Raw genomic sequence first — 26,429 nt, 5'->3', positions numbered from 1 at the left:
CATCCCCATCCCGGCACTCTGCACACATTTACTGCACTGGTAGAAGATCTTCCACTGTCTAACAAATGTTCAACTGGACCACAAAAGGCATTTCATACATTTTACTCATGCGGTCACTGTGACATCAGGGCAGACAGACGATCGAGGAACCTCCTACATGTCAAAAACCCAGAGTCAAGTGACGGCACCAGACTGGGAAATAGAGACTCTGACACCACAGATGTGACCACTGGGTCACGGCAGGAGCAAGGGATTGAGTAACAGGAAGCTGCTGACTTTACGGGAAGTGAAAAACAAGAACTTCAGAAAACTACGTGGGAACGTTCCAAACCCAACTCAGCAGAACGAAGTTAATGGAGACAGAAACAAGGTGTAGGGGAAGACTCACCTCACTAGAACACTCTACATCGTGTTGGGGGTCATAAGGCATTGCCCAGCCTACACGGGGAGACTCACCTCACTAGGACATTCTACATCGTGTTGGGGGTCATAGGGCATTGCCCAGCCTACACGGGGAGACTCACCTCACTAGGACATTCTACATCGTGTTGGGGGTCATAAGGCACTGCCCAGCCTACACGGGGAGACTCGCCTCACTAGGACACTTTACATCGTGTTGGAGTCATAGGGCACTGCCCAGCCTATACAGGGAGACTCGCCTCACTAGACACATCTCACCAGGATACCCTGCATTTTCTGAGGGTGGAGGGGAATTGCCTGGCCTGTAGAGATTCACACCCCAAACTAGGACACCCTGTATTTTGTGAGATTGAAGAGGAATTACAGGAGAGAAATCTCATCAGCACTCACCTGACTGGCATCTCACACTGCAGGAAGTCTCCAGTCTGCACGCTGTCACACTGCTGGACTCCATGTTTCCCCAGCCAAGTGCGGACTGTCCGAAGGGTGTCAAGGGAGGGACGAAGCAGAGCACTGAGGTCTTCCAGGGACAAGTAGTGACCTGTAGGGGGAGACATGTACATTTTTCTTCAAACTGTTACTAAACCCAGGACCCTGCATTCACTATATCTGGTCTTCCACAGTACACAGAACATGGAAATGCAATTATTTTAGTAAATATAAACTGCTAAATACCTTTTCTCATCAGCAGTATATAGCAGTCTTGTGACTTCTATCAGTGTCCAGCCCAGCACATGTTAAAGCTAATAGGAGTTTTCATTCTGCTCTAGGAGGATGCAGAACACCTGACCTGTGGACAGTGCTGATTGGCCCTGTGCTGATGACATGCACTCTCCCAAGAAAAAAACCTTCTCTAGCCATGCACACCAAACTGAGCACGTACAGAGATACTGGAAGAAGGGGAGGATCAGAGAAGACAGGATCAAACAGCCTTTATACACAATGCAGAGGATTAACCCCTTAGGTTCCACAGTGAGTATAACAAGCATGCTTTACTGCATATACAGACTGATTGTACTGTTGTGGGTTCAGTAACACTTAAAGCACAGCAATGGATAGACTGGTGAATGGGTATCTTTATGGACAGCCAACTCGGAGGCCCCCAGCTTGTCCATATAAACCAGGCTAGCACAACAGCGCCACCAAATGGGACAGGTTTGCTGCTGCACCCAGAACACACAGGACTGTCCAGGAAATGAATGCTTTGGGTTATTGCTGGCCTAGCAAAACACAGGGTGCAGGAATGCTAGACCAGCAAGCCCAATAATGTGAAAGGTTTAGGAACACTTTAACCTGCATTTTTTAAAGTTGGTCACAGGGTCCCTTTAACAAACTGTAAGTGGCTTTGTCTTATGATATACGGGTGTCACATTGTGTGCTTATGTCATCTGCAGCATGACACAGATTTTTTAAATTTAGGATGCAGAAGATGAAAATATGTATCTGCAGGCAAGTAGGTGCAGGAACTCAACCACGACCCCCCCAAACACACACCTTTCAAACCGTGTCAAATGGTCGGTGTGGTCAATTTCAATAACAAGGTGAAAGTCTTAAAGGGGTATTAAATACCAGGAGTGCATTATGTACAAAGTGTAGAGTTCAGGGGTGCGCTGCACACAGAGTGCAGAGTTCAGGGGAGCAAAGTTCCGGGATACGCTGCACACAAACTGCAGAGTTCAGGGGTGCACTGCACACAGAGTGCAGAATCCAAGGGTGCAGAGTTCCAGGTAGGGGCGGACTGACAACTCATGGGGCCCCCGGGCAATAGGGGATCATGGGGCCCCTGTGTCCTTGCCCAAACTCAAAAAAGCCTATGAAAAAGGTACCAGGGGCATCTCATGGGGCCCCCTACTGACCTCCGGCCCTCAGGCAGTGCCCGAGTTTCCAAATGGTCAGTCCACCCCTGGTTCCAGGGTGGGCTGCACACAGAGTTCAGAGTTCAGGGGTGCAGAGTTCCGGGGTGAGCTGCACACAGAGTGCAAAGCTCAGCCCTCTTTCACAGCTGCTCACCTCTGCACTCACCATCCACATCTCACTTTCAATCCTCTTCAGCTCTGACCTCTGCATGCAAAATCCTCCACTGCCACCATCTTCTCCCCTCTCTTTAACCACCTCCCGTCCGGCTGTTGTATAGAAACAGCCGGACGGTGGCAGTGCAGGGTCGGGTGGCTGTTTATAAACGGTCTCCCCACCCCCTGCTTGTGTCTGCTCCCTGGGAGCGCGCAGCACCGCGATCTGGTGCCCGCTGTGTCCTCCAGACACAGTGGAACACAGAGTGTCGTACAGGACCTCTGTGCGAGGTCCCGATTATGTGATCACTGATTGGCCAATCAGTGATCACATGCAGAGTAGTAAGCAAGATGCCACTTCTGACATCATTGCTTACTACGTCTGAAATCTGTGAATGATCACAGAGGTCACATGGTACAGGGCTATTCAAAACAACCTTGTACCATGTGATAAGCTGTGACCAATCACAGCTCACACAGTATTTCTCAATGGCTGCAAGAATTCAGCCAGAGAGAAGGAGAAATTATTGCTTTTACATCCTTTATGGGTGTAAAAGCAATCAGTGTAAAAAAAAAAAAATCTTCATCACCCCCCCACAAGTAATACAGTGTCACTATGGTAACACTGTACTGTTAGGGTGACAGTATAATAATTTGGGTTATTTTTTTTTTTACTAAGAAGAGAACTGAATACATTTTGGCCAATATTTATGATGAAATATAATTTGCAAAATTTTATAAGAAAAACACTTTTTAAAATTTTTGGACTTTTTCATTTATATAGCAAAAAAAAATCCCAGTGGTGAATAAATACCACCAAAATAAAGCTTTATCTGTCTTTAAAAAAATGCAAAAAAATTCATATGGGTACAATGTTGCATGACAGCACAATTGTCATTCAAAGTGTGACAGCGCTGAAAGCTGAAAATTGGCCTGAGGGGGGGAAGGGGGTGAAAGTGTCCGGACCTGAAGTGGTTAAAAAGCTCCATTGTATTCCATATGTCTTACTTTTGTTGCTGTATTCAGCTGAAACACCCAGCCTACCTACCTACCTACCTGCCTACTGTAGTGGACTCTCACTCGCAGGGAGATCATCCATTGGGGGTGTCAACATCCACATTGCACCCCGGGCACCTGCATCTCCCTGGTCTCCACCCTACACTCAGTGGGAGCTGCTTAGGAGATCAGAAGTGTGGGGGTCATTGGGAGAGAAGCTGTCACTTGTAACAACTGGACGTCTTTGTTTACAAGTGATAGTGGTGAGCAGGGGGTGGAAGGCCTGAGACAGAGGTGGTGGAACTGAGTTCCACCACGTTCCAGCTGAGAAAAAGCCCTGCGTATCTGCATTTGTTTCCATGACCCATCCTCTCACTGTTCTAGTTATGTCCCTAATTTGCCCAGAATGAATATCCAAGATTTTGGTGAATGGTACCTAAAGGTTCTTATAGGTCTCAGAGACTCTGGAGATAAACAGAGATCACAATGTTGTGTTATCCCACCAGATTCCACCTAGAACTGAAAACACCCCTATTCACTGGGTATGCTATTAATATGCTTCCCTCTAACGTTTGGGGCAACTCACCATATTGGGGTGACTCTGGGTCGGATACTTTCCCAACCAGATCCCGCAATTTCTCCACATTCTGCTGCTTCAGGGCGAAGGTCAGGATCACCGATTCATCGCCTGAGAGGCGCTCTGTCTGCGTCCAACCATCCGGGACCCTGCAAATGGCAATTAAAAGGGAAAATTACCGGATTCTGGACTTGACCGAGTTGCTGAAACCCCCCAAAGTGGGAGAGCGACATTTACTGAACAAATGGCGAGCTGCTGTACTCTGCAATCAGACATTGGGCGGTGACATTGGGGATGTCAGGTGTGCACAGGAAAACATTCACTCAGGATACGAATGCCTTCCTCCTCCGGCAAATCATGACAAAATCATGGCTGTTGGGAGTAGTTGGTAGAGTGCTGTACATAGCTTCTTGATAACATTAGAGAAACCTGACTATATACTCCGCTCAAGATTGCTCTGCCAAGATGCAAGCAGTAGGCTCCTTATCACAAACAAACTAAAAAATCCCAGCGCCAATCAAAGAAAGTATACAATTATGCAGCTGTGCACCAGTGAAAACCACCAATAATGAATAACACAAAAAACAGCGCAAAAATTAAATAAATAAAAATAATCACAAATAAATAAATGTCCGTGCAAATATATATATATATATATATATATATATATAATATATTTCAAACGTAAGTCCTTATTTTCCCAAAAGGATTTTCAAGACAATGTTCCAAAATGTGCTTCCACCTAATCACCACGTGAAAAATAATGTTGACCGCACTCACCAGATGGAGGTGAGTAATACGCCTCATAGGATATAAGGGATCCTATAGCCCCTCAAGAGGAACTCAAATCACCTTCTTCACCCTGCTTAGATACAGCAATCGACTCCACTCTACTTCTCCATGGAATCCTCAATCATGTGCAAGGAAAGAAAGGCTACATAGTGTAATACTGCCACTCAATACCATATAAATCCATAGAATAAGGACACTCACATGTTTCAATAAAATAACAGGCCTTGTTTAATAGCCTCAAAGGCTTCAAAGGAACAAATTTCCAAATTGTAAATATAGGGATCTCACGCTTTAAGAATCACTGTAGAAGATGACCAGCTTTCCACCTCTAAAATGGCCGCTTGAACCGCAAAAGTCGGCGTGCGTTCCAAATACCGGAAGTGATGTAGGCCAAGATGACGGCAGACCGGAAGTGCGTCAACACGTTTCGCCCCACCCACAGGGCGTTCTCAAGCAGTAGGCTGGCTTTCCAAAATTTGAATTTCAGTAGACTGATATAATCTATTTTTTTCTAATCTACCCTATTCTACTCCAGTATTTAATTTTCTATTCTATATTATCTATTCTATCATGTTCGGTTTTACTCTATTCTTTTCTATTCTGTTTTATTCTATTCTTTTGAAATTCAATTTTCAGAAGACAGCTATATTTTTCCTATTCTTTTATTTTCTGTTTTATTTTATTCTATACTTTTAGAAAATTTGAATTTCAAAAGATAGCTATGTTCTAATACTAACATGGGGGGGGGGGGTGATTTACTAACGGCAGCTATACAAGTGCAGTTGCTCCACAGCTTAGTAAATGAGGTAAAACTTCACTTTGCAATATCCAATCACATGCAAGGAAAATAAGAAAAAAAAAAAAGTTTTTTGCTTGTACGTGATTGGACGATATTAATCAGCAGAGCTTCCCCTCAGATCTAGAGCAAATGTCCTTGAGGTGCACAGACCATTTGCCTTTAGTAAATCAACCCCATAGTCTTTAAAGGAAATCAGCAATGGTCAGCAAAATGTTTAGATTTCAAATTTGTTTTCAAATTCGATTTGAATTTTGGACAAAATGTTGTTTTGTTATTTGGGATTGTTTAAATTTGTTACTATTGTAATTTGGAAATTCAGATACATTCTAATCTTCGAATCAGGAAAATGTCCAAATTTTGTTTCGAAATGAAATCTCCAAGGAGCAGAGCCCTCCTATCCCTCTTGTATTGAACTGTATTGTTGCTGTATTGTCTCCCGTTATATTGTAAAGTGCTGAGCACACTGTTGGTGCCATAAATCCTGTATAATAATAATAATATTAATAAATGAAAACCGCAAATGTCTATGAGGCACCACCTTTTTTCCATCCAGGAGGTCAAAACCCTGGTAGAATAAGCTTTTGTGCCTTTTGGAGGCGTTGGCTATTGTGCTGTATTTCCAAAATGGCTTTTCTGATCTCTCTGGCTTCTCCTTGTAGCTTTATCTTCATTTTTCGTGCCAGAGAACAGTAAAAACAGGTAGTAGGACTTCCTCTAAGGTTTCGTAACCTGTAGGTATTACATAAGGCATCTCCTGATATCCAGATAATGGAATGTCCCTTCTTTCTGGTTGGCTTTACCTTCATTTTTCGGGCCAGAGAACAGTAAAAACAGGTAGTAGGACTTCCTCTAAGGTTTCGTAACCTGTAGGTATTGCATAAGGCATCTCCTGATATCCAGATAATGGAATGTCCCTTCTTTCTAGTTGGCACCAAAGGAGGGTATAACCACTTCTTCTGGGGAGAGGTTTTGCAATGTTTGCTAAGAAGGCTGGATCAGGCGTCAAGATAAATTTATTTGGCAAAAAAGACAATAAGGCTGAGATATAGAAATGACACGTATTTTGATTGCTCTATATGCAGAAATTAATATCACCAGCAGAATGGTTTAGACCAGCCTTTCTCAGTCAGGGTACCCAGGCACTCTAGGGTGCCTTGAGGTTTCTTCAGGGGTGTCTTGGGAAAATCTCTGAAAATTGCCCAAAACATGTATACTAGCCAGCGGGTGGAACAAGCCTGCCTTTTAGTTACACAAAGCCACAGGTTTCCATTGTGCACCATTACGAACTTCTAGCCGCCGGCATCCTGACAACCAATGACATCATCAGTTGATAAGGAGGTCAGCTGCCTGCACAGCATCCTAGTTTGACCCTCCCCCGCCTGCTCTCCATCAGTGCTGTGGTCACATTAGCTGAGTGATGGAGAAAAACCGAAGAAGAGAAACATTGGCATACTAGTCAGTACCAGTGTGCAAAAGTGTATTTGCTTTGGAAGAATAAATCCCTCTACACCCTGTTCCAAATTATTATGCAAATTCTATTTAAGTGTCACAAAGATTAAATATATTTTGTTTTTCAATTTAACTCATGGATGGCATTGTGTGTCAGGGCTCTTTTGATCACTGAAAACAATCTCGGACACCTGTGATAATTAGATTGGTCGGTGAGCCCAATTTAAAGGAAAAACTACTAAAGGAGGGTGTTCCATATTATTAAACAGAGCACCATTTTCAAGCAATATGGGGAAGAAAAAGGATCTCTCTGCTGCTGAAAAGAGTGAAATAGTTCAATGCCTTGGACGAGGTATGAAAACATTAGATGTTTCACGAAAACGTAACCGTGATCATCGCACTATTAAGAGATTTGTGGCTGATTCAGAGCACAGATGGGTTCATGCAGATAAAGGCACATTGAGGAAGATTTCTGCCAGATCCATGCATCAGATCAAGAGAGTAGCTGCTAAAATACCAATACATAGCAGCAACGAGATATTTGAAGCTGCTGGTGCCTCTGGAGTCCCACGGACATCAAGGTGTAGAGTCCTCCAGAGTCTTGCAACTGTGCATAAACCTTCTACTCGGTCACCACTAACCAATGCTCACAAGCAGAAACGGCTGCATTGGGCAGAAAAATACATGAAGACTAATTTTCAAACAGTCCTGTTCGCTGATGAGTGCTGTGCAACCCTGGATGGTCCAGATGGATGGAGTAGTGGATGGGTGGTGGACGGCCACCCTGTTCCAACAAGGCTGCGACTACAGCAAGGCGGTGGTGGAGTCATGTTTTGGGCTGGAATCACGAGAACAGAGCTGGTCGGCCCCTTTAGGGTCCCCAAAGGTGTAAAGATGACCTCTGCAAAGTATGTGGAGTTTATGACTGACCAATTTCTTCCCTGGTACAGAAGGAAGAACTATGCTTTCTATAATAAAATCATCTTCATGCATGACAATGCACCATCTCATGCTGCAAAGAATACCTCTGCATCAATGGCTGCTATGGGGATAAAAGGAGAGAAAGTCATGGTGTGGCCTCCATCCTCCCCTGACCTCAATCCTATTGAGAACCTTTGGAGCATCCTCAAGCAAAAGATCTATGAGGGTGGGAGGCAGTTTACATCCAAACAGCAGCTATGGGAGGCTATTCTGACATCTTGCAAACAAATTCAAGCAGAAACTGTCCAAAAACTCCCAAGTTCACTGGATGCAAGACTTGTGAAGCTGCTATCAAATAAGGGGTCCTATGTTACAATGTAACCTGACCTGTTAAAATGTTTAAGTTAAAATGTTGTTAAAATTTTGATTAAAATAGCTTTTGATTTCAGTAAATATGCTGCAAACACAACAAATGACAATTTTCAGTTCTTTACAACCTATAAAGTGTTTTGAAACTTACTGTGCGGAATAATTTGGAACAAAAATCCTGTTATCATTAGGAGGTTTGTTCAATAAAATGTGAATTGTACTCTAATAGTTGATAACATGAGAATTATGCCGACTGTTATTTACATCAATTATTTAGGTAAATAAGAAAAATATCATTTGCATAATAATTTGGAACAGGGTGTAATGTTGGGTGTCCTACATGTGTGGATGTTGCTGCGTTCTATAAAACTATTAGAATAGTTTTTCCCATTTTAGAATGGGGTGCCTCAGGACGGTCCATAATTTTAAAGGGTGCCTCGGGACGGTCCATAATTTTAAAGGGTGCCTTGACTCAAAAAGGTTGAGAAACACTGGTTTAGACATCAGAATCTCTTCAGAACAATATTCAGTGGGTTCAAATGTTTTTAGAGAGCCCTGAGAACTGTGGAGAGATCTCAAATTGGAAACTTTTTAAAACGGGTGGTGGATGGCTGCTTTTTAATAAGAAGTTTTTTTTTATTAGGAGGTCTTCTGCTACTTTTGATTCCAAAAAGTTTGAAACTGCTGAGGCTAAGTACTGCAAGGTAAAGGTTTTCCTGTTCCTTCCTGCAGGAAGTCCAAGGTCGATGCTATAATAGGTTGTTCTGGTTTTTATCTATCCAAACAAATCTTCCCATAGACAACAGTGATTTTCCACTTAGATACTATGGTATGATCCTGGATCTGTGGACATCCCACTGATGAATGAAGTAGATTGTTCGACAGGCAAGGTTCAAAGTGGCAGTGAGCGAAAAATATGTAACATAGTGAACCCTATTCTTTTTGGCCAAAAAGGGGGAAAACAAAAAAGGCCACTGGCTTTGCTCACTGTGGTCTTTTGGATTACCCTAGGTATTAAATGGAATGGAGGTAATACATAGGCCAAGCTGAAGGTTCATATTGTGTGCAAAGGCATCCAGCTCTTTGATGCCAATGTTCTCCTCAAAAGGAGAAAAATCCATAACGTTTTTTGTTGTGTTTTAAAGCAAAGATCTTTAGGATCCCCTATTTGGATGAAATGCTGAAATTGGCAGGAGTTATTCTTCTGTCCAGAGCAGAGTCTCTTCTGCTAGTGTCATCAGTGTGACTTTGTACCCCCAATAGTGGTTCATGTATGCCACCAATGTAACATTATCCAAAAGTATCAGTAAGTGGTGATCCTTGATTTGAGGTTGAAAGTGATGGGCAGCATGATGGCTAAGTGGTTAGCACTTCTCCCTGGCAGCACTAGGGTCCTCAGTTCGAATCTCAAGCACGACACTACCTGCCTGGAGTTTGCACGTTCTCACTGTCAGGTTTTCTCCGGGTACTCTGGTTTCCTCCCACACTCCAAAGACATGCTGGTAGGTTAATTGGATCCTGTCTAAATTAGCTCTAGTGTGTGTTTGTATGAATGTGAGTTAGGGACCTTAGATTGCATGCTCCTTGAGGGCAGACACTGATGTGAATGTGTAATACATATTGTATGTAAAGCGCTGAGTAAATTGACGGCACTATATAAGTACCTGTAATAAATACTCCTAGATTGTAAGCTCCCAGGATCAGGGCCCTCCTTTCCCTCTTGTATTGAACTGTATTGTCTCCTGTTATATTGTAAAATGCTGAGCAAACTGTTGGCGCCATGTAAATTCTGGATAATAATAATAATACTACTACTACATGTAAAGCTTCTGCTTTTAGCTCCCTTATGTTCAAGGAAATTTTGGACCATGCACCTTGAGCAAAAAAAAACAAAAAAAAAAACACAACAAACAAAAAGAAGACATTTACAGCTCAACCTCATCAGACTGTCAAAGGGGAAACTCTGCTGCTTGGATAGGTTCCTGTTCACCTTCACTGATGAACGGTTATACAAAAGATGTGCCAGATTTGGACTTGTTTCTCCACTTTTTTTGTGTCATACCAACACAAAGAAAATAAACATGAGAATGCCTAAAAATTTGTGATTGCAACAATTTTCTGGGGAAACGGTGCATTATCTGACAGAAATGCAGGGGGACAAGATTTTTGGCCATGACTGACAAAAAAAAAAAAAAAAAACAAAAACACATCTTGGAGAACTAGCCACAGATCTTCTGTGGATGTTGGCTACTTCCAACCCTTGTCTCCTCATGTAATCCCAGACAGACTATGTTGAGATCAAAGCTCTGTGGGGGCCAAACCATCACCTCCAGAACTACTACTTCTTTAAGCTGAAGATAGTTCTTAATGACATTGGCTGTATGTTTGGGATCGTTGTCCTGCAGCAGAATACATTTGGGGCCAAATCACACGCCTGATGGTATGATGGATAATTATCTGCCTGTATTTCTCAGCATTGAGGACACCATTGATCCTGACCTGATCTCCAACTCCATTTGCAGAAATGCAGCCCCAAACTTGCAAAGAACCTCCACCATGCTTCACTGTTGCCTGCAGACACTCACTGTTGTACCGCTCTCTAGCCCTTCGCCAACAAACTGCCTCCTGCTACAGCCAAAAATTTCAAATTTTGATTCAGTCCAGAGCACCTGCTACCATTATTCTGCATCAAGTCCTGTGTTTTCATGCATAGTGGAATAATTTAGACTTGTTCTCACGTCAGAGGTGTGGCTTTTTGGTCACAATTCTTCCATGAAGACCACTTCTGGCCAGACTTCGAAGAGAAGTAAGCATGATGTGTCTTTCATCTGCTGCATTAAAGAATATGTAGACCCAGCATTTCATATTCCTGATATGTGTCTGCTGTACCATGTAATTGTATGAAAAGTCTCCTGTTTTCTTTGTATTGCTTCCTTTGTGTGAAATCCCTGGTGTTCCTGCCAGACCCTCTGCTTTTCTATTAAAAACTGACCTAACAACGGCTTATAGATTTACCTACTATGAACCCAGATACAATGGAACAGGAGCTTCATATCACTGTACCAATCTCAAGATACAAAAACTAAAAAAAAAAAAAAAAAGTAGAAATTCTGTAGAGATCTCAAGTGTGGCTGTGCCCAAAGCACCACCAGAACTGCTGAGCCTAGCCTAGAACCCTCATGATCTCCCTTAATGTCTTCTCTGATTATAAGTGCAGGATGATGACCTCTCAGTTGAGCTTCAGAATCTTCACATCCAGAAGAAAGAAGCAACAGACTGTGAAATACGCTATATATCTCAAAACATATTACCCTATGGGATGGTTCTAGATGTGACTTTTCTTGGTTGACCAACCAACCTAAATTTTGGCATGAATTATGGTAATTTTTAGATTGGTCTGCAACATTACTTCAAACCTGCTTCTAAGTGCTTCTGCAGCACTTTTTTGTGGATATGCCTGAGCCTAATGAAAGTCCAGAAGGGAGAGCTGTAAATTGCATGTGAATTATCCATTTCGGGCCTTTTTTGATGACAAACCTCAGGAACTTTTGAGGTGTCTGCACCACACGTGAGGTATCATGACGAATGAAAGGGCGAGAGCAATAACTCTAGCTTCAGACCTCATGTGTAAAAGGTAACCTGTAAAAGGCATTTAAAGTGTTGTCTATAGAGATTTTTAGGTACCATAGTTTGGCGCCGTTTCATAGGCATAGGCAACTTTAAAGCATGACACGTTAGGTATCTATTTACTCGGCGTACCATCATCCTTTATATTTTGCCATAAAATGGTTATTATATTGTGTTCGTGTGCACTAAATTTCAATAAAGTGTAATTTTTCCAAAAATTTGCATACACAAAAACGCTGCACAAATACCGTGTGACAAAAAATTGGCACACTCACCATTTTATTCTCTAGGACTTCTGCTTGTTTTAATGTTTTGGGGTTCTAAATAATTTTTGAGCAAAAAAATGATGATTTTTACATGCGAGAGAGAAGTGTCAGAACAGGTTTGGGAAGCAAGCCGTTAAATATATTGGAATAAAACCCTCTGTCCTCCTTTGGGGGAGCACTTGACAAACTATGTTCAGTGTGTGAGGAGTTCTTCCAGGAGAGAGAGAAGTGTTGTTGCCTTCTAGTCTTGAGAAAGACGTGATCTGAAATCCTGAGGGAGGCTAAAAATTGAACCTTATCAGATACCCAAAAAAGATCAAATTGAGAATGAAAGGGTTTTTGGATTTTTTTTTCCCCATTGTGGTAGGAATGCCCCCAGTCTTCTACCAACTTGAGTCATGGAGGTTTAATGATGGCTAAGGAGGGTTGAAACGATAGTGTCCTTTGGCCAGCTGGGGATTGGAAGTCCACTGGTAGGGCCCAGCTGCTAGCCAGGCCCCCCTGTTAAAGTAATGGGCCCTCTACAGGATTTGTGGTAGTACCATCTTATCGGCAGCTCTGGATGGGGGCACAACTAGCACTCGTACAGCCGCCAGGGATGGTTTTTCCTCCAGAGGCAAAGAAAGAAACCTATGGGAAGTAACGTAAAGGGGAAAAGAGGACAAAGAAACCATGCCTGCCAGGTCCACTGTTCCTGCATGGTATGGGGCTGAGTAGACAAGGGGAATCCCTTGCAACTAGGACAAAGGCCTATAACAAAAACGAGTTCGTAAATTCTTCTGTTGCTTTCTGAAAGGCCTGAGAGAACAAAATGAAACTGGGACAACGGATCGGTCTGATTTTTTAACATTGTGGATCATGCTTTTCCTGTTTTTGGTGGGTGGTGTTGGGTTTTTAACAGTCAGGTGGCTCTACACTCTTACATGAAATCTGGCTGTACAAAAACGGTAACGGTTTATAAACATACCTTCTTAGACAAGTGGTTAATGTCTTAATATGAACATGCAATCTGTTTTAGATCTACCATCGGGGCTTTTTTTTTAGTGGGAACGTGGGGGAGAATGCAGTTCCGGCACTGAATGTACTGTATGTAATAGCAAGGGGTGCTGGGCCGTGCTGAAAAATCTATTGATGCTGGCTGATCTATTGTCACTGGAGGGTATCTGTTGTTGCTGGGAAGGTCTAATACTACTGACAAGAGATCTATTGTTGCTGGAGGGGTCAATAATTGCTGCAAAGGGATCTACTGTTGAGGGAGTGATCTTTTGTTTCTGGCTGATCTGCTGTTGCTGCTGGGGGTTTATTGTTGCTGTGGAAACCTATTGTTGCTGGGGGGCATCTATGACTGCTGGGAGATCTGCTGTTGCTGCTGGGGGTCTATTGATGCTGTGGTGGTATTTTGTTGCAGGGGTCCATTATTGCTGGGGGGGCAGAGATAAATCTACAGGTGAAACTCGAAAAATTTGAATATTGTGCAAAAGTTCATTTATTTCAGTAATGCAACTTAAAAGGTGAAACTAATATATGAGATAGACTCATTACATGCAAAGCAAGATAGTTCAAGCCGTGATTTGTCATCATTGTGATGAATATGGCTTACAGCTAATTTTTCGAGTTTCATATTTATTGCTGCTGGCTGTGGGGGATATATTTTACTGCTTTTCTTGTTATCTTACAAATTCCAAAGTTACCTAGCACCACAAAATGATACTTGGCTCTGTATTCTCTATAAGGAGCGGTACTGGGAGGTGGGTAGGGGGTGGAAACAAGGAACTATACTCTGGGGTAGATAGGGGGGCAGAGACAAGAACTGAGATAATAGTGAATAGGTAGGCACTGTACAATAAATTGTCATAGATTCAAAGTGGGACAGACAACCCCACCATTCCATGTGCCAGTACTATATTAACCTATTAACAGTGTTGATCAATAAGATCCGTGCATAAGTAATAAACTATCAAATATGTAATCCTAAATGGAACACAATAATAAGAAACATAAGATTCATAAAAATCATAAAAGTCAGTGTGCCTTCACCACGTGCCAAACACAAATTAGTCGGGATCAGGGGCGGACTGACAACTCATGGGGCCTCCGGGCAATAGGGGATCATGGGGCCCCTGTGTCCTTGCCCAACCTTAAAAAAGCCTATGAAAAAGGTACCAGGGGTATCTCATGGGGCCCCCTACTGACCCCGGGCCCTCAGGCAGTGCCAGAGTTTCCAAATGGTCAGTCCGCCCCTGGTCGGGATAACAAATATGGGTCATAACAGTCCTTTTGGGACACAACGTTGCTGATGGAAATCCATGTGGCCACACCCCGGTGAAAGTCTCACTCACCTGACCTATAAGACCCCAGTTAAGGTGGTCAAATAGCGCGTTTTGATGGTATAAGCTGGAACGTCCACCTCTAGCTAACCCAGGAATCCCAGGATGGTCCTTCCGGTCACCAACTCTCTTCGCATATTTGGCTACCTTTTCTTCACACTTTTTTTCTCCCAGTTTTATCGAATCATGTGCTCAGGATTGAGTTACATGTGAGAAGAACCTGTCATGTTCCCAATGTATGTATATGGAGAAGACATGGTCTATTGTCTTGCATTTGCAGCACATGAAAACACACAAATACACTTTTCAGGCTCTCAAATGGTCTTCTATGGACCCCACAACACACAAATGAAAAAAAGAGAAAAAAAAGAAGAAGAGAGTTCCTGGACTATTTTCCATGACTCACTGCAAGGCAAAAGTCTGTCCCAACCCAATGAGAGCAATGGGATGCCAAGGCACCTGTGAACCAATGCATCTCCTACATCGTAAACTCCAAGGAGCAGGGCCCTCGGATTCCTCTTGTACCTAATTGTATCTTTTAGATTGTAAGCTCCTACGATCAGGCCCTCCTATCCCTCTTGTATTGAACTGTATTGTTTCCCGTTATATTGTAAAGCACTGAGCAAACTGTTGGCACCATAAATCCTGTATAATAATAATGCAAAGTTTCTGCCTATGCTGTTCCTGAGTGTGGTGTATGGCTTTCCAGACTCATCTGCCAAGCAGTAAGGAGGCGATATTATTACCTCCTCACCACCTGTTTTAACACTGTAAATGCTACACCACCGAGTGCATTGAATGCGATTGCGGGCTAATTGCAGTGCAAACGCAACAGAAGGATCATTTTTGCCACAGCATGTGCACAACCCCATCAGGCCCCATGTGCAGCCTAAATTGGTTGTAAACCCTTACATACACCCAGTGAAGTGATTGGCCTCAGGGGATACATGTGTATCTCATTTACACCTGTTCAAATAGCAGAATTTATCCAGCTTGTCTGAGAGTTCCGAAAATAAAGGGGACGGAGAGCTGAAATTACACTATGAAGAGCGCAGTGAGGAGAACTCTGACAGCTGATTGGAGGAAAGAAACACCCCCTCCACACAGCTCACATGAACAGAGTTGATGCTGTCACTCTGCTGGACTCCCTGTCACCATTTTCTCTTGGTGTCAGAAAACTTGTCAGAAGTGATTCATGTTGATAGGAAATGAACAAAGCAGCAGACAGAAATGACACTTAGTGCTCCTAATTGAGAAAAGTACACACTATAGAGGGATAGGCTTTCTTCATATTTCATGTCTGAGGTTTCCAACCACTTTACAGGGAGCAGCTGGAGAACACATAACTAAACAGGGCAGTTGGTTGTCTTTAAAAAGCAGCAACAGGCTGAGTAAAAAAGCCTGTCCTCTGTCAGCATGCTGCAGAAAGCGATCATTGTGCTCTGCGGAGAAACCATAGTCTATCTGCTGAGGTCCATCATATTCTACTAAGTCAAAGCCTGGGCTCTCCAATCAGCAGGGGGCCTTGGTCTTCTGAAGCGAAAAGGTCATTGTTGGTTAACATGAAAATTATAGGAGGGCCTCAAGTGTGGATCCTGACACTTCCAGAGCAGCGCATTTTTGCACCTCAATGTCCCAAAATGATGGTCCTGTTACATTTTTTGTTTTGTATTGCAATGCACACTAAATATGGAGAACACCACCCCCCAGCATTGGTGTCAGTGAGTGCAATAATAACCCTCAATAACAACCCTCAACATCCATGACAGTGACTGCAACCCACTGTATAATCCCCAACATCGGTACCTGAGAGTGCAATAATAACCCCCAATATCAGTGGCAGTAAGTGCAACATCGGTGGCAGTGAGTGCAATAATAACCCCCAACATCGGTGGCAGTGAGTGCAATAATAACCCCCCAACATCGGTGGCAGTGAGTGCAATAATAACCCCCCAACATCGGTGGCAGTGAGTGCAATAATAACCCCCCCAACATCGGTGGCAGTGAGTGCAATAATAACCCCCCAACATCGGTGGCAGTGAGTGCAATAATAACCCCCAACATCGGTGGCAGTGAGTGCAATAATAACCCCCAACCTCGGTGGCAGTGAGTGCAATAATAACCCCAAACATCGGTGGCAGTGAGTGCAATAATAACCCCAAACATTTGTGGCAGTGAGTGCAATAATAACCCCAAACATCGGTGGCAGCGAGTGCAATAATAACCCCCAACATCGGTGGCAGTGAGTGCAATAATAACCCCCAACATCGGTGGCAGTGAGTGCAATAATAACCCCCAACATCGGTGGCAGTGAGTGCAATAATAACCCCAACATTGGTGGCAGTGAGTGCAATAATAACCCCAACATTGGTGGCAGTGAGTGCAATAATAACCCCCAACATTGGTGGCAGTGAGTGCAATAATAACCCCAACATTGGTGGCAGTGAGTGCAATAACAACCCCCAACATCGGTGGCAGTGAGTGCAATAATAACCCCCAACATCGGTGGCAGTAAGTGCAATAACAACCCCCAACATTGGTGGCAGTGAGTGCAATAATAACCCCAACATTGGTGGCAGTGAGTGCAATAATAACCCCAACATTGGTGGCAGTGAGTGCATGAATAAGCCCAAAGACTGGTATCAGTAAAAATGGTATCACACCCTCATTGGTGGCCAGTGGCAGTGCAATTTAACCCCCCTGCATTGGTGGTCAGCGACAGTGATTAACCCTCCCCCCCACAATGGCACTCAGTGACAGTAAGTTAACCCTCTCTGCATTGATGGTTACTGGATGTGCAATTTAACCCCACACCTTGCATTGTGGTCAGTGGCAGTTAACTCCCCAGGCCACTGGTGGTCATGGCAGTGAAAATGAACCCCCATCACCCCCCCCCCCCTTTGGTAATCATTCCCCCATCACATACTCCTGCACTGCTCTCTCCCCAGGCCAGGGTTTTGCTTGTACTGCCAGTGGAGTAAGCTCTGCCCACAGTGCAGCCTCTCTCCATGAGTACCGGTTGCTGGATCACAGAGCATTCTAGCACCCCTCTGCCATTTTGCTTACTGTATGGTGCCCAGCAGCCTGCTCCAGGCAGGACGCATGCAGTCCGTGGGCCACATGTTGGGCACCAGGGCTAGAAGTCTAATTCTTTGATGCGCCTGGAATGTATTTAGGATTTAAACAGAGTTAATTAGGCTTTGATCACAAGTGAGCGCTGGCGGTGGCTGTTACCCGACTTCGCTTGGTTGTAAAATTTTTGGGCGAATGCAGCAGGGGCAGAATAGTTCTGATTTTACAACACCAACCTGAGACTTTGCTCCGGCTCCAGGTACACCCAGCCTTCCCCGACCACCAAATCCACTCCGAGGACCACCAGCAGCAGAATCCTGGAGGAAGAAAACAAATCCTGTTATTGCATTGTGATGTCACCTCAAGCATGAGGTCACCTAGCGTGCACTGTTCCAGGGGGAGAAATACACGTATACAGAATGGAGAGACGTATTATATACAGAATGCTTTACCAAAGAGACAGAAAGAGAAAGACCAGACAGAGGATGAGTTACCAAAGAGGCACACAGAACTTTAGTAGATGGATAGGCGATGAGTCCATGTATATTATGTAGGATGATAGTTATTATATATACACACACAAATCAGCCATAACATTATGACCACTGACAGGCTAAGTCAATTGATTATCTCATGACAATGGCATCTGAAAGTGGTTGGGATATATTAGCAAGAAACAGGCAAGGGTTAGGATTTGAGTAACTCTGACCAGGGTCAAAATTGTAATGTCTAGATGACTGGGCCAGAGCAATTCCCAAGCTGCAGCTCTAGTGGAATGAACCAGGTCTGCAAGGCTCAACAAAGGAAAACCGGCCAACCGGCGACAAAGTCATGGGTGGCCAAGGCTCCTCGGTGCATATAGGAGAGTGACGGCTGGCAGATGTAGTCTGCACCACTAGAAGAGCAACTGGTGATCAAATTGCTGAAAAAACTACTGCTGGTTCTGATAAAAAAAAAGTGCCAGAACACACAGTGCATCGCAGTTTGTTGCGTATGGGGCGCTATAGCCGCAGACCGGTCCAGGTGCCCATGCTGACTACAACCAAAAGAGCTTACAATGGACATGAAATGGACCACGGGACAATGGAAGAAGATGACCTGGTCTAACAAATTCAAGAATGGTTTGAGAAACACAACAAATCCGAGGCGTTACTTGATCTCCACATTCTCCAGATTTCCATCCATATGAGCATCTGAGGGATGTGCTGGAAAAACCAAGTCTGATCCATGGAGGCCCCAGCTCACAAGTTAAAGGATCTGCTACCGATGGCTTGGTTCCAGATGCCACAACATTTTGAGCAAAAAAGAAAAAGTGCAGCGCAACCAAACGCTTCACCCTATTTGCATCACATATTTCCACCCAGTCATACTTCATACATCCCGCAAAACATAATATATAAATAAAAGAAGTGCAATAAAAGTCCCAGCGTTACTATCTTTCACGTGCTTGTGTTTGCAATAAATGGAATATAGCTAATTGAGATATTATAGCTTATGCAATGAACATCCCCACATTATTATCTAACTGTAACCTTATCAGCTTTGGGCCTCTCCATTCTTGGGGGTCCTTGGGCCTCTACATTCTTCCTCCATACTCGGGGGTCCTTGGGCCTCTACATTCTTCCTCCATACTCAGGCCTCTACATTCTTCCTCCATACTCGGGGTCCTTGGGCCTCTACATTCTTCCTCCATACTCTGGGTCCTTGGTTTCCAAATGAGATGCAAAAGTTGCTCTCATCAGAAAAGAGGACTTTGGACCACTGAGCAACAGACCAGGTCTGTTTTTCTTTAGCCCAGGTAAGACGCTTCTGACGTGTTTGTTGTTCAGGAGCGGCTTGACAATAGGAATACGACATTTGAAGCCCATGTCCAGGATCCGTCTGTGTGTGGTGGCTCTTGATGCGCTGACTCCAGCCTCAGTCCACTCCTTGTGAAAGTCCCCAACACTTATGAATGGCCTTTTCCTGACAATCCTCTCCAGGCTGCGGTCATCCCTGCTGCTTGTGCACCTATTTCTTCCACACTTTTCCCTTCCACATAACTTTCTATTAATGTGCTTTGATACAGCACTTTGGGAACATCCAACTTCTTTTGCAATTCCCTTTTGAGGCTTTCCCTCCTTATGGGGGGTGTCAATGATGGTTTTCTGCACAACTGTCAGGTCAGCAGTCTTTCCCATGATTGTGATTCCTACTGAACCAGACTGAGAGACCATTTAAAGGCTCAGGAACCCTTTGCAGGTGTTATGGCTTAATTAGCTGATTAGGGTGAGACACTTTGAGCCGAGAATATTCCACCTTTTCACAATATTCTCATTTTCTGAGATTGTGGATTTGGGGTTTTCATGAGCTGTAAGCCATAATCATCCCAATGATGACAAATCACGGCTTGAACTATCTTGCTTTGCATGTAATGAGTCTATCTCATATATTAGTTTCACCATTTAAGTTGCATTAGTGAAATAAATGAACTTTTGCACGATATTCTAATTTTTTCAGTTACACCTGTATATAGGACAGAGGGAGGGATGTGTGTGTGTATATATATATATATATATATATATATAGCTAGATATAGGAGGACAGAGGGAGGGACGTATATTATATATATATAGGACAGAGGGAGGGATGTATATAATATATATATATAGGAGGACAGAGGGAGGGACGTATATAATATATATATATATAGGAAGCCAGAGGGAGGGAGGTATATAATATATATATAGGAGGACAGAGGGAGGGATGTATATAATATATATATATAGGAGGACAGAGGGAGGGATGTATATAATATATATATAGGAGGACAGAGGGAGGGAGGTATATAATATATATATATAGGAGGACAGAGGGAGGTATATAATATATATATATAGGAGGACAGAGGGAGGTATATAATATATATATAGGAGGACAGAGGGAGGGATGTATATAATATATATATATAGGAGGACAGAGGGAGGGAGGTATATTATATTATATTATATTATATATATATATATGACAGAGGGAGGTATATAATATATATAGGAGGACATAGTTACCTCGGTGTCATGGCTCCAGCAGGCGATCACTGTCTGGGGTTGTTACATTGTATCTCAGTCATGTCCTGTCTGGCTCCTCCCCTCTGGGTGTGAATCATGTGACAGTCAGCTGAAAGTAATCACACTGACCTCTGACCAGCCATCCTGACTTTCCTATTCGGAGGGGGGTGGAGCTGTGGTCACATGACCCCGGATGTGTATATATACTGGCTGCACAGAGGAGGGATGAGGATCAGAGAACCATTCAGGGACCTGGAGTAGGACACACAGTCAGCACGTGGCTCCTCACTGTGTCACATGCAGTACTGACCCCTCGTGTCCTGGTTGGGGAATTCCGCACTGATAATAATGATCACCGTATATCCTTACCGGAGGGCTGCCTTCCCTAGTAATAGAACATTTACATACTGCCCCCCCCCGTACAAACTGCCCCCCCTCCCAGTACACACTGCCCCCCCTCCTACCCTTACACAATGTTCCCCCCCTCCTACACACTGCCCCCCCTCCTCCCTTTACACACTGCCAGACCCTCCCGGTAAATACTGCCCCCCCTCTCATTGTACACACTGCCCCCCTCCCCGTACACACTGCCCCCCTCCTCCCTGTACACACTGCTCCCCCCTCCTCCCTGTACACACTGCCCCCCTCCCCGTACACACTGCCCCCCTCCTCCCTGTACACACTGCTCCCCCCTCCTCCCTGTACACACTGCCCCCCTCCCCGTACACACTCCGCCCCCTCCTCCCTGTACACACTGCCCCCCTCCTCCCTGTACACACTGCCCCCCTCCCCGTACACACTCCGCCCCCTCCTCCCTGTACACACTGCCCCCCTCCTCCCTGTACACACTGCCCCCCCTCCTCCCTGTACACACTGCCCCCCTCCTCCCTGTACACACTGCCCCCCCTCCTCCCTGTACACACTGCCCCCCTCCCCGTACACACTGCTCCCGACTCCTCCCTGTACACACTGCCCCCTCCCTCCTCCCCATATACTGCTCCCCCCCTCCTCCCTGTACACACTGCCCCCTCCCTCCTCCCTGTACACACTGGCCCCCATCCCCGTACACACTGCCCCCCCTCCTCCCCATATACTGCTCCCCCCCTCCTCCCCGTACAGACTGCTCCCCCCTCCTCCTCGTACACACTGCCCCCCCTCCTCCCCATATACTGCTCCCCCCCTCCTCCCCGTACAGACTGCTCCCCCCTCCTCCTCGTACACACTGCCCCCCCTCCTCCCCGTACACACTGCCCCCTCCCTCCTCCCTGTACACACTGGCCCCCATTCCCGGTCACACTGCTCCCCCCTCCTCCCAGTACACACTGCCCCCCCTCCACTCCTCTCTGTACACACTTCCCCCCCTCCTCCCCATACACACCGCCCCCCCCCCCCACCCTCCCTGTACACACTGCCCCCTCCTCCCTGTACACAACGCCCCCCTCCCTGTACTCACTTCCCCCCTCCCTGTACACACTACCCCCCTTCCCTGTACACACTACCCCCGTCCCAGTACACACTGCCCCCCCCAGCACACATTGCCCCCTTTTCTATACACACTACCTAAGTGCTAAGATTACCGTGGCAATGGAACAATTGCATATTGCCCCCCCTACCCTGTACATGTTATCTCCCTCCCTGTGCCCATTGCCGCCCCCCCCCCCCCATACTCACTGCTCCTCTTCCTGTACACACTGCCCCCTCCCACATATTGCCCCCTTCCCTATACATGTTGTTCAACTTCCCTGGACATATTGCCCCTTTCCTTGCACACACTGCTCAGGCGCTCTGATTGGTGTTTGGTTACCATGCCAACTGAATGTTGACACATTGCCCCCTCGCTTTACCCATTGCCCCATTCCCTGTACACATTGCCCCCTCTATTTACCCATTGCCCCATTCCCTGTACACATTGCCCCCTTTATTTACCCATTGCCCCATTCCCTGTACACATTGCCCCCTCTATTTACCCATTGCCCCATTCCCTGTACACATTGCCCCCTTTATTTACCCATTGCCCCATTCCCTGTACACATTGCCCCCTCTATTTACCCATTGCCCCATTCCCTGTACACATTGCCCCCTCTATTTACCCATTGCCCCATTCCCTGTACACAATGCCCCCTCTATTTACCCATTGCCCCATTCCCTGTACACATTGCCCCCTCTATTTACCCATTTCCCTATTGCCTGTACACAATGCCCCCTCTATTTAACCATTGTCCTATTCCCTGTACACATTGCCCCCTCCCACATATTGCCCCCTTCCCTATACATGTTGTTCAACTTCCCCGGACATATTGCCCCTTTCCTTGCACAGACTGCTCAGGCGCTCTGATTGGTGTTTGGTTACCATGCCAACTGAATGTTGACACATTGCCCCCTCGCTTTACCCATTGCCCCATTCCCTGTACACATTGCCCCCTCTATTTACCCATTGCCCCATTCCCTGTACACATTGCCCCCTCTATTTACCCATTGCCCCATTCCCTCTACACATTGCCCCCTCTATTTACCCATTGCCCCATTCCCTGTACACATTGCCCCCTCTATTTACCCATTGCCCCATTCCCTCTACACATTTCCCCCTCTATTTACCCATTGCCCCATTCACTCTACACAATGCCCCCTCTATTTACCCATTGCCCCATTCCCTCTACACATTGCCCCCTCTATTTACCCATTGCCCCATTCCCTGTACACAATGCCCCCTCTATTTACCCATTGTCCCATTCCCTCTACACATTGCCCCCTCTATTTACCCATTATCCCATTCCCTGTACACATTGCTCCCTCTATTTACCCATTGCCCCATTCCCTGTACACAATGCCCCCTCTATTTACCCATTGTCCCATTCCCTCTACACATTGCCCCCTCTATTTACCCATTGCCCCATTCCCTCTACACATTGCCCCCTCTATTTACCCATTGCCCCATTCCCTCTACACATTGCCCCCTCTATTTACCCATTGTCCCATTCCCTGTACACATTGCCCCCTCTATTTACCCATTGCCCCATTCCCTCTACACATTGCCCCCTCTATTTACCCATTGCCCCATTCCCTGTACACATTGCCCCCTCTCTTTACCCTTTGCCCCATTCCCTGTACACATTGCCCTCTCTATTTACCCATTTCCCTATTGCCTGTACACAATGCCCCCTCAATTTAACCATTGCCCCATTCCCTCTACACATTGCCCCCTCTATTTACCCATTGTCCCATTCCCTGTACACATTGCCCCCTCTATTTACCCATTGCCCCATTCCCTCTACACATTGCCCCCTCTATTTACCCATTGCCCCATTCCCTGTACACATTGCCCCCTCTCTTTACCCTTTGCCCCATTCCCTGTACACATTGCCCTCTCTATTTACCCATTTCCCTATTGCCTGTACACAATGCCCCCTCTATTTAACCATTGTCCTATTCCCTGTACACATTGCCCCCTCTATTTACCCATGGCCCCATTCCCTCTACACATTGCCCCCTCTATTTACCCATTGCCTCATTCCCTGTACACATTGCCCCCTCTCTTTACCCTTTGCACCATTCCCTCTACACATTGCCCCCTATATTTACCCATTGCCCCATTCCCTCTACACATTGCCCCCTCTCTTTACCCTTTGCCCCATTCCCTGTACACATTGCCCCCTCTATTTACCCATTGCCCCATTCCCTCTACACATTGCCCCCTCTCTTTACCCTTTGCCCCATTCCCTCTACACATTGCCCCCTCTCTTTACCCTTTGCCCCATTCCCTCTACACATTGCCCCCTCTATTTACCCATTGCCCCATTCCCTCTACACATTGCCTAAGGTGACCAAATTTTCAGAATGAAAGGCAGGAACACCCTACTGATCACCCACACTTTTAATGGGAGTGGGGCAGGGGCAGAGTATGGGTTGGGCTATTGGCAGCAGGGGTCAAAAGTAAGAAAAACACAGAGTGCAGGGGCCAGGATTAGGTAACCTACAGAGTGCAGGGATCAGAATGAAGGAACCCAGAGAACGCAGGGGCCAGGATTAGGTAACCCACAGAGTGCTGGGATCAGGATGAAGGAACCCAAAGAACGCAGGGGCCAGGAGTAAGTAACCCACAGAATGCAGGGGCCAAGATGAAAGAATCCAGAGAATGCAGGGGCCAGAAGTAAGTAAACCACATAGTGCAGGGGCCAGGATGAAGGAACCTAGAGAGTGCAGGGGCCATAATGAAGGAACCTAAAGAGTGCAGGGGCCAGGATGAAGGAACTCAGAGAATGCAGAGGCCAGGAGTAAGTAACCCAAAGAGTGCAGGTATCAGAATGAAGGAACCCAGAGAACGCAGGGGCCAGGAGTAAGTAACCCACAGAGTGCAGGGGCCAGGAGTAAGTAACCCACAGAGTGCAGGGGCCAGGATGAAGGAACCCGGAGAACACAGGGACAAGGAGTAAGTAGCCCACAGAGTGCAGGGGCCAGGATGAAGGAACCTGGAGAATGCAGGGGGCAGGAGTAAGTAACCCACAGCGTGCAGGGGTAAGTAACCCACAGAGTGCAGGGGCCTGGATTAAGGAACCTGGAGAATGCAGGGGGCAGGAGTAAGTAACCCACATAATGCAGGGGTCTGGACTAAGTAACCCACATAATGCAGGGGTCAGGAGTAAGTAACCCACATAGTGCATGGGTCAGGAGTAAGTAACCTACAAAGTGCAGGAGTGAGGGGTAATTACCCCATAGAATGCAGGGGTCTGGGGAGTATAATGCACAGTTCAGGGGTCAGGGTAAGTAATGTACATAGCAGAGAAGCCAAATGTAAGTTAAAGCAGAACTATAGGCAAAGCTTTATTTCCCATTAAACTAGAGTAAAAGAGGGTCATAACCCCGTCAGTGTTTTGTTTGCCAACTGTGTCCTACTGGGGAGATTTCCCTTCACCTCCTGTCCCATAGCTGAAACAGGAAGTGAGAAGAAATCTCTCAAAAGTGAGGTAATCCCAGGGTGTCACCAGGGTCACCAGATTTAGTGTCCCCATTGGAAGATTTCCTCTCTATTCCTGTTCTGGGGACAACCCAAAGGTGGGATTTTCTTTGGGGTCACAGACAGAAATAAAAGCTGACAGGGGGTCTAATCCCTCTCCACTCCATCCAAAACCAAAAAGGGAGGGTTATAACATCTGTCAGATTTTTTTTTTCCAGCCAATTGGGTTCCATTGAGGAGATTTCCGTTCACTTCCTGTCCCATAGGCAAACAGGAAGTGAGAGGAAACCCCTGCAAAGTAAGGGAATTTTATGGGGCCCCCCAGGTCACCAGAACCTGGGTCCCCATTGGAAGATTTCCCCTCTATTTCTTTTCTGAAGACAACCACAAATTTTGGATTTTCTTTTACTTTCACTTTCAATGAACACAGCAAAATATAAATGTGTTATATTTGCGTCAAAGTATGGTAAGTGCCGCAACCCAACTTTTATGTCCCAAATTCCCAGAAAAAGCAAAATCATGTATACATTGTAGCTATGTTACCAAACAAAACAATAAATAAATATGCTGACAACACAGGTGCTGCAAAGAAGGGGCTTCCCTTTCTACATAGACACATAGACATGTAGTGAGACCCCCGTGAGGGCCCCTGTGTTGTCAGTATCCCGAAGCTTCCCTCCGCACAGCCAGGAAATAGGTACTTTTCACACAGGCTTGCATCCAAAGACAGTCACCAGTCCATGAACTTGGTTTTGTTTTTGTTATTAGAGGAATTCAACTTGGATAAAAAAATAGGAATTATGGGAT

General features: G+C 45.4%; 1 protein-coding gene across 1 annotated transcript in view; it reads right to left on the bottom strand.

The window, feature by feature from the left end:
- Positions 1 to 20,824, bottom strand: part of TPP1 (tripeptidyl peptidase 1) — a 57,097-nt gene extending 36,273 nt beyond the window's left edge. The window contains exons 1-4 of the mRNA XM_089671624.1: positions 20,672 to 20,824; positions 17,861 to 17,941; positions 4,012 to 4,151; positions 811 to 961 (exon numbers count right to left, since the gene is read on the bottom strand). Coding sequence (XP_089527750.1) covers positions 811 to 961; positions 4,012 to 4,151; positions 17,861 to 17,941; positions 20,672 to 20,682 — 383 coding nt within the window. The 5' untranslated portion in view covers positions 20,683 to 20,824. The remainder of the gene's footprint in view (positions 1 to 810; positions 962 to 4,011; positions 4,152 to 17,860; positions 17,942 to 20,671) is intronic.
- Positions 20,825 to 26,429: the final 5,605 nt, after the last annotated feature.

The sequence above is a fragment of the Staurois parvus genome, unplaced genomic scaffold (genome assembly GCF_062004578.1).
Source record: "Staurois parvus isolate SC_StPar_1 unplaced genomic scaffold, SC_StPar_1.0 ptg000109l, whole genome shotgun sequence".
Classification (NCBI taxonomy): domain Eukaryota; kingdom Metazoa; phylum Chordata; class Amphibia; order Anura; family Ranidae; genus Staurois; species Staurois parvus.
This window is presented reverse-complemented; position numbering and strand designations above follow the sequence as displayed.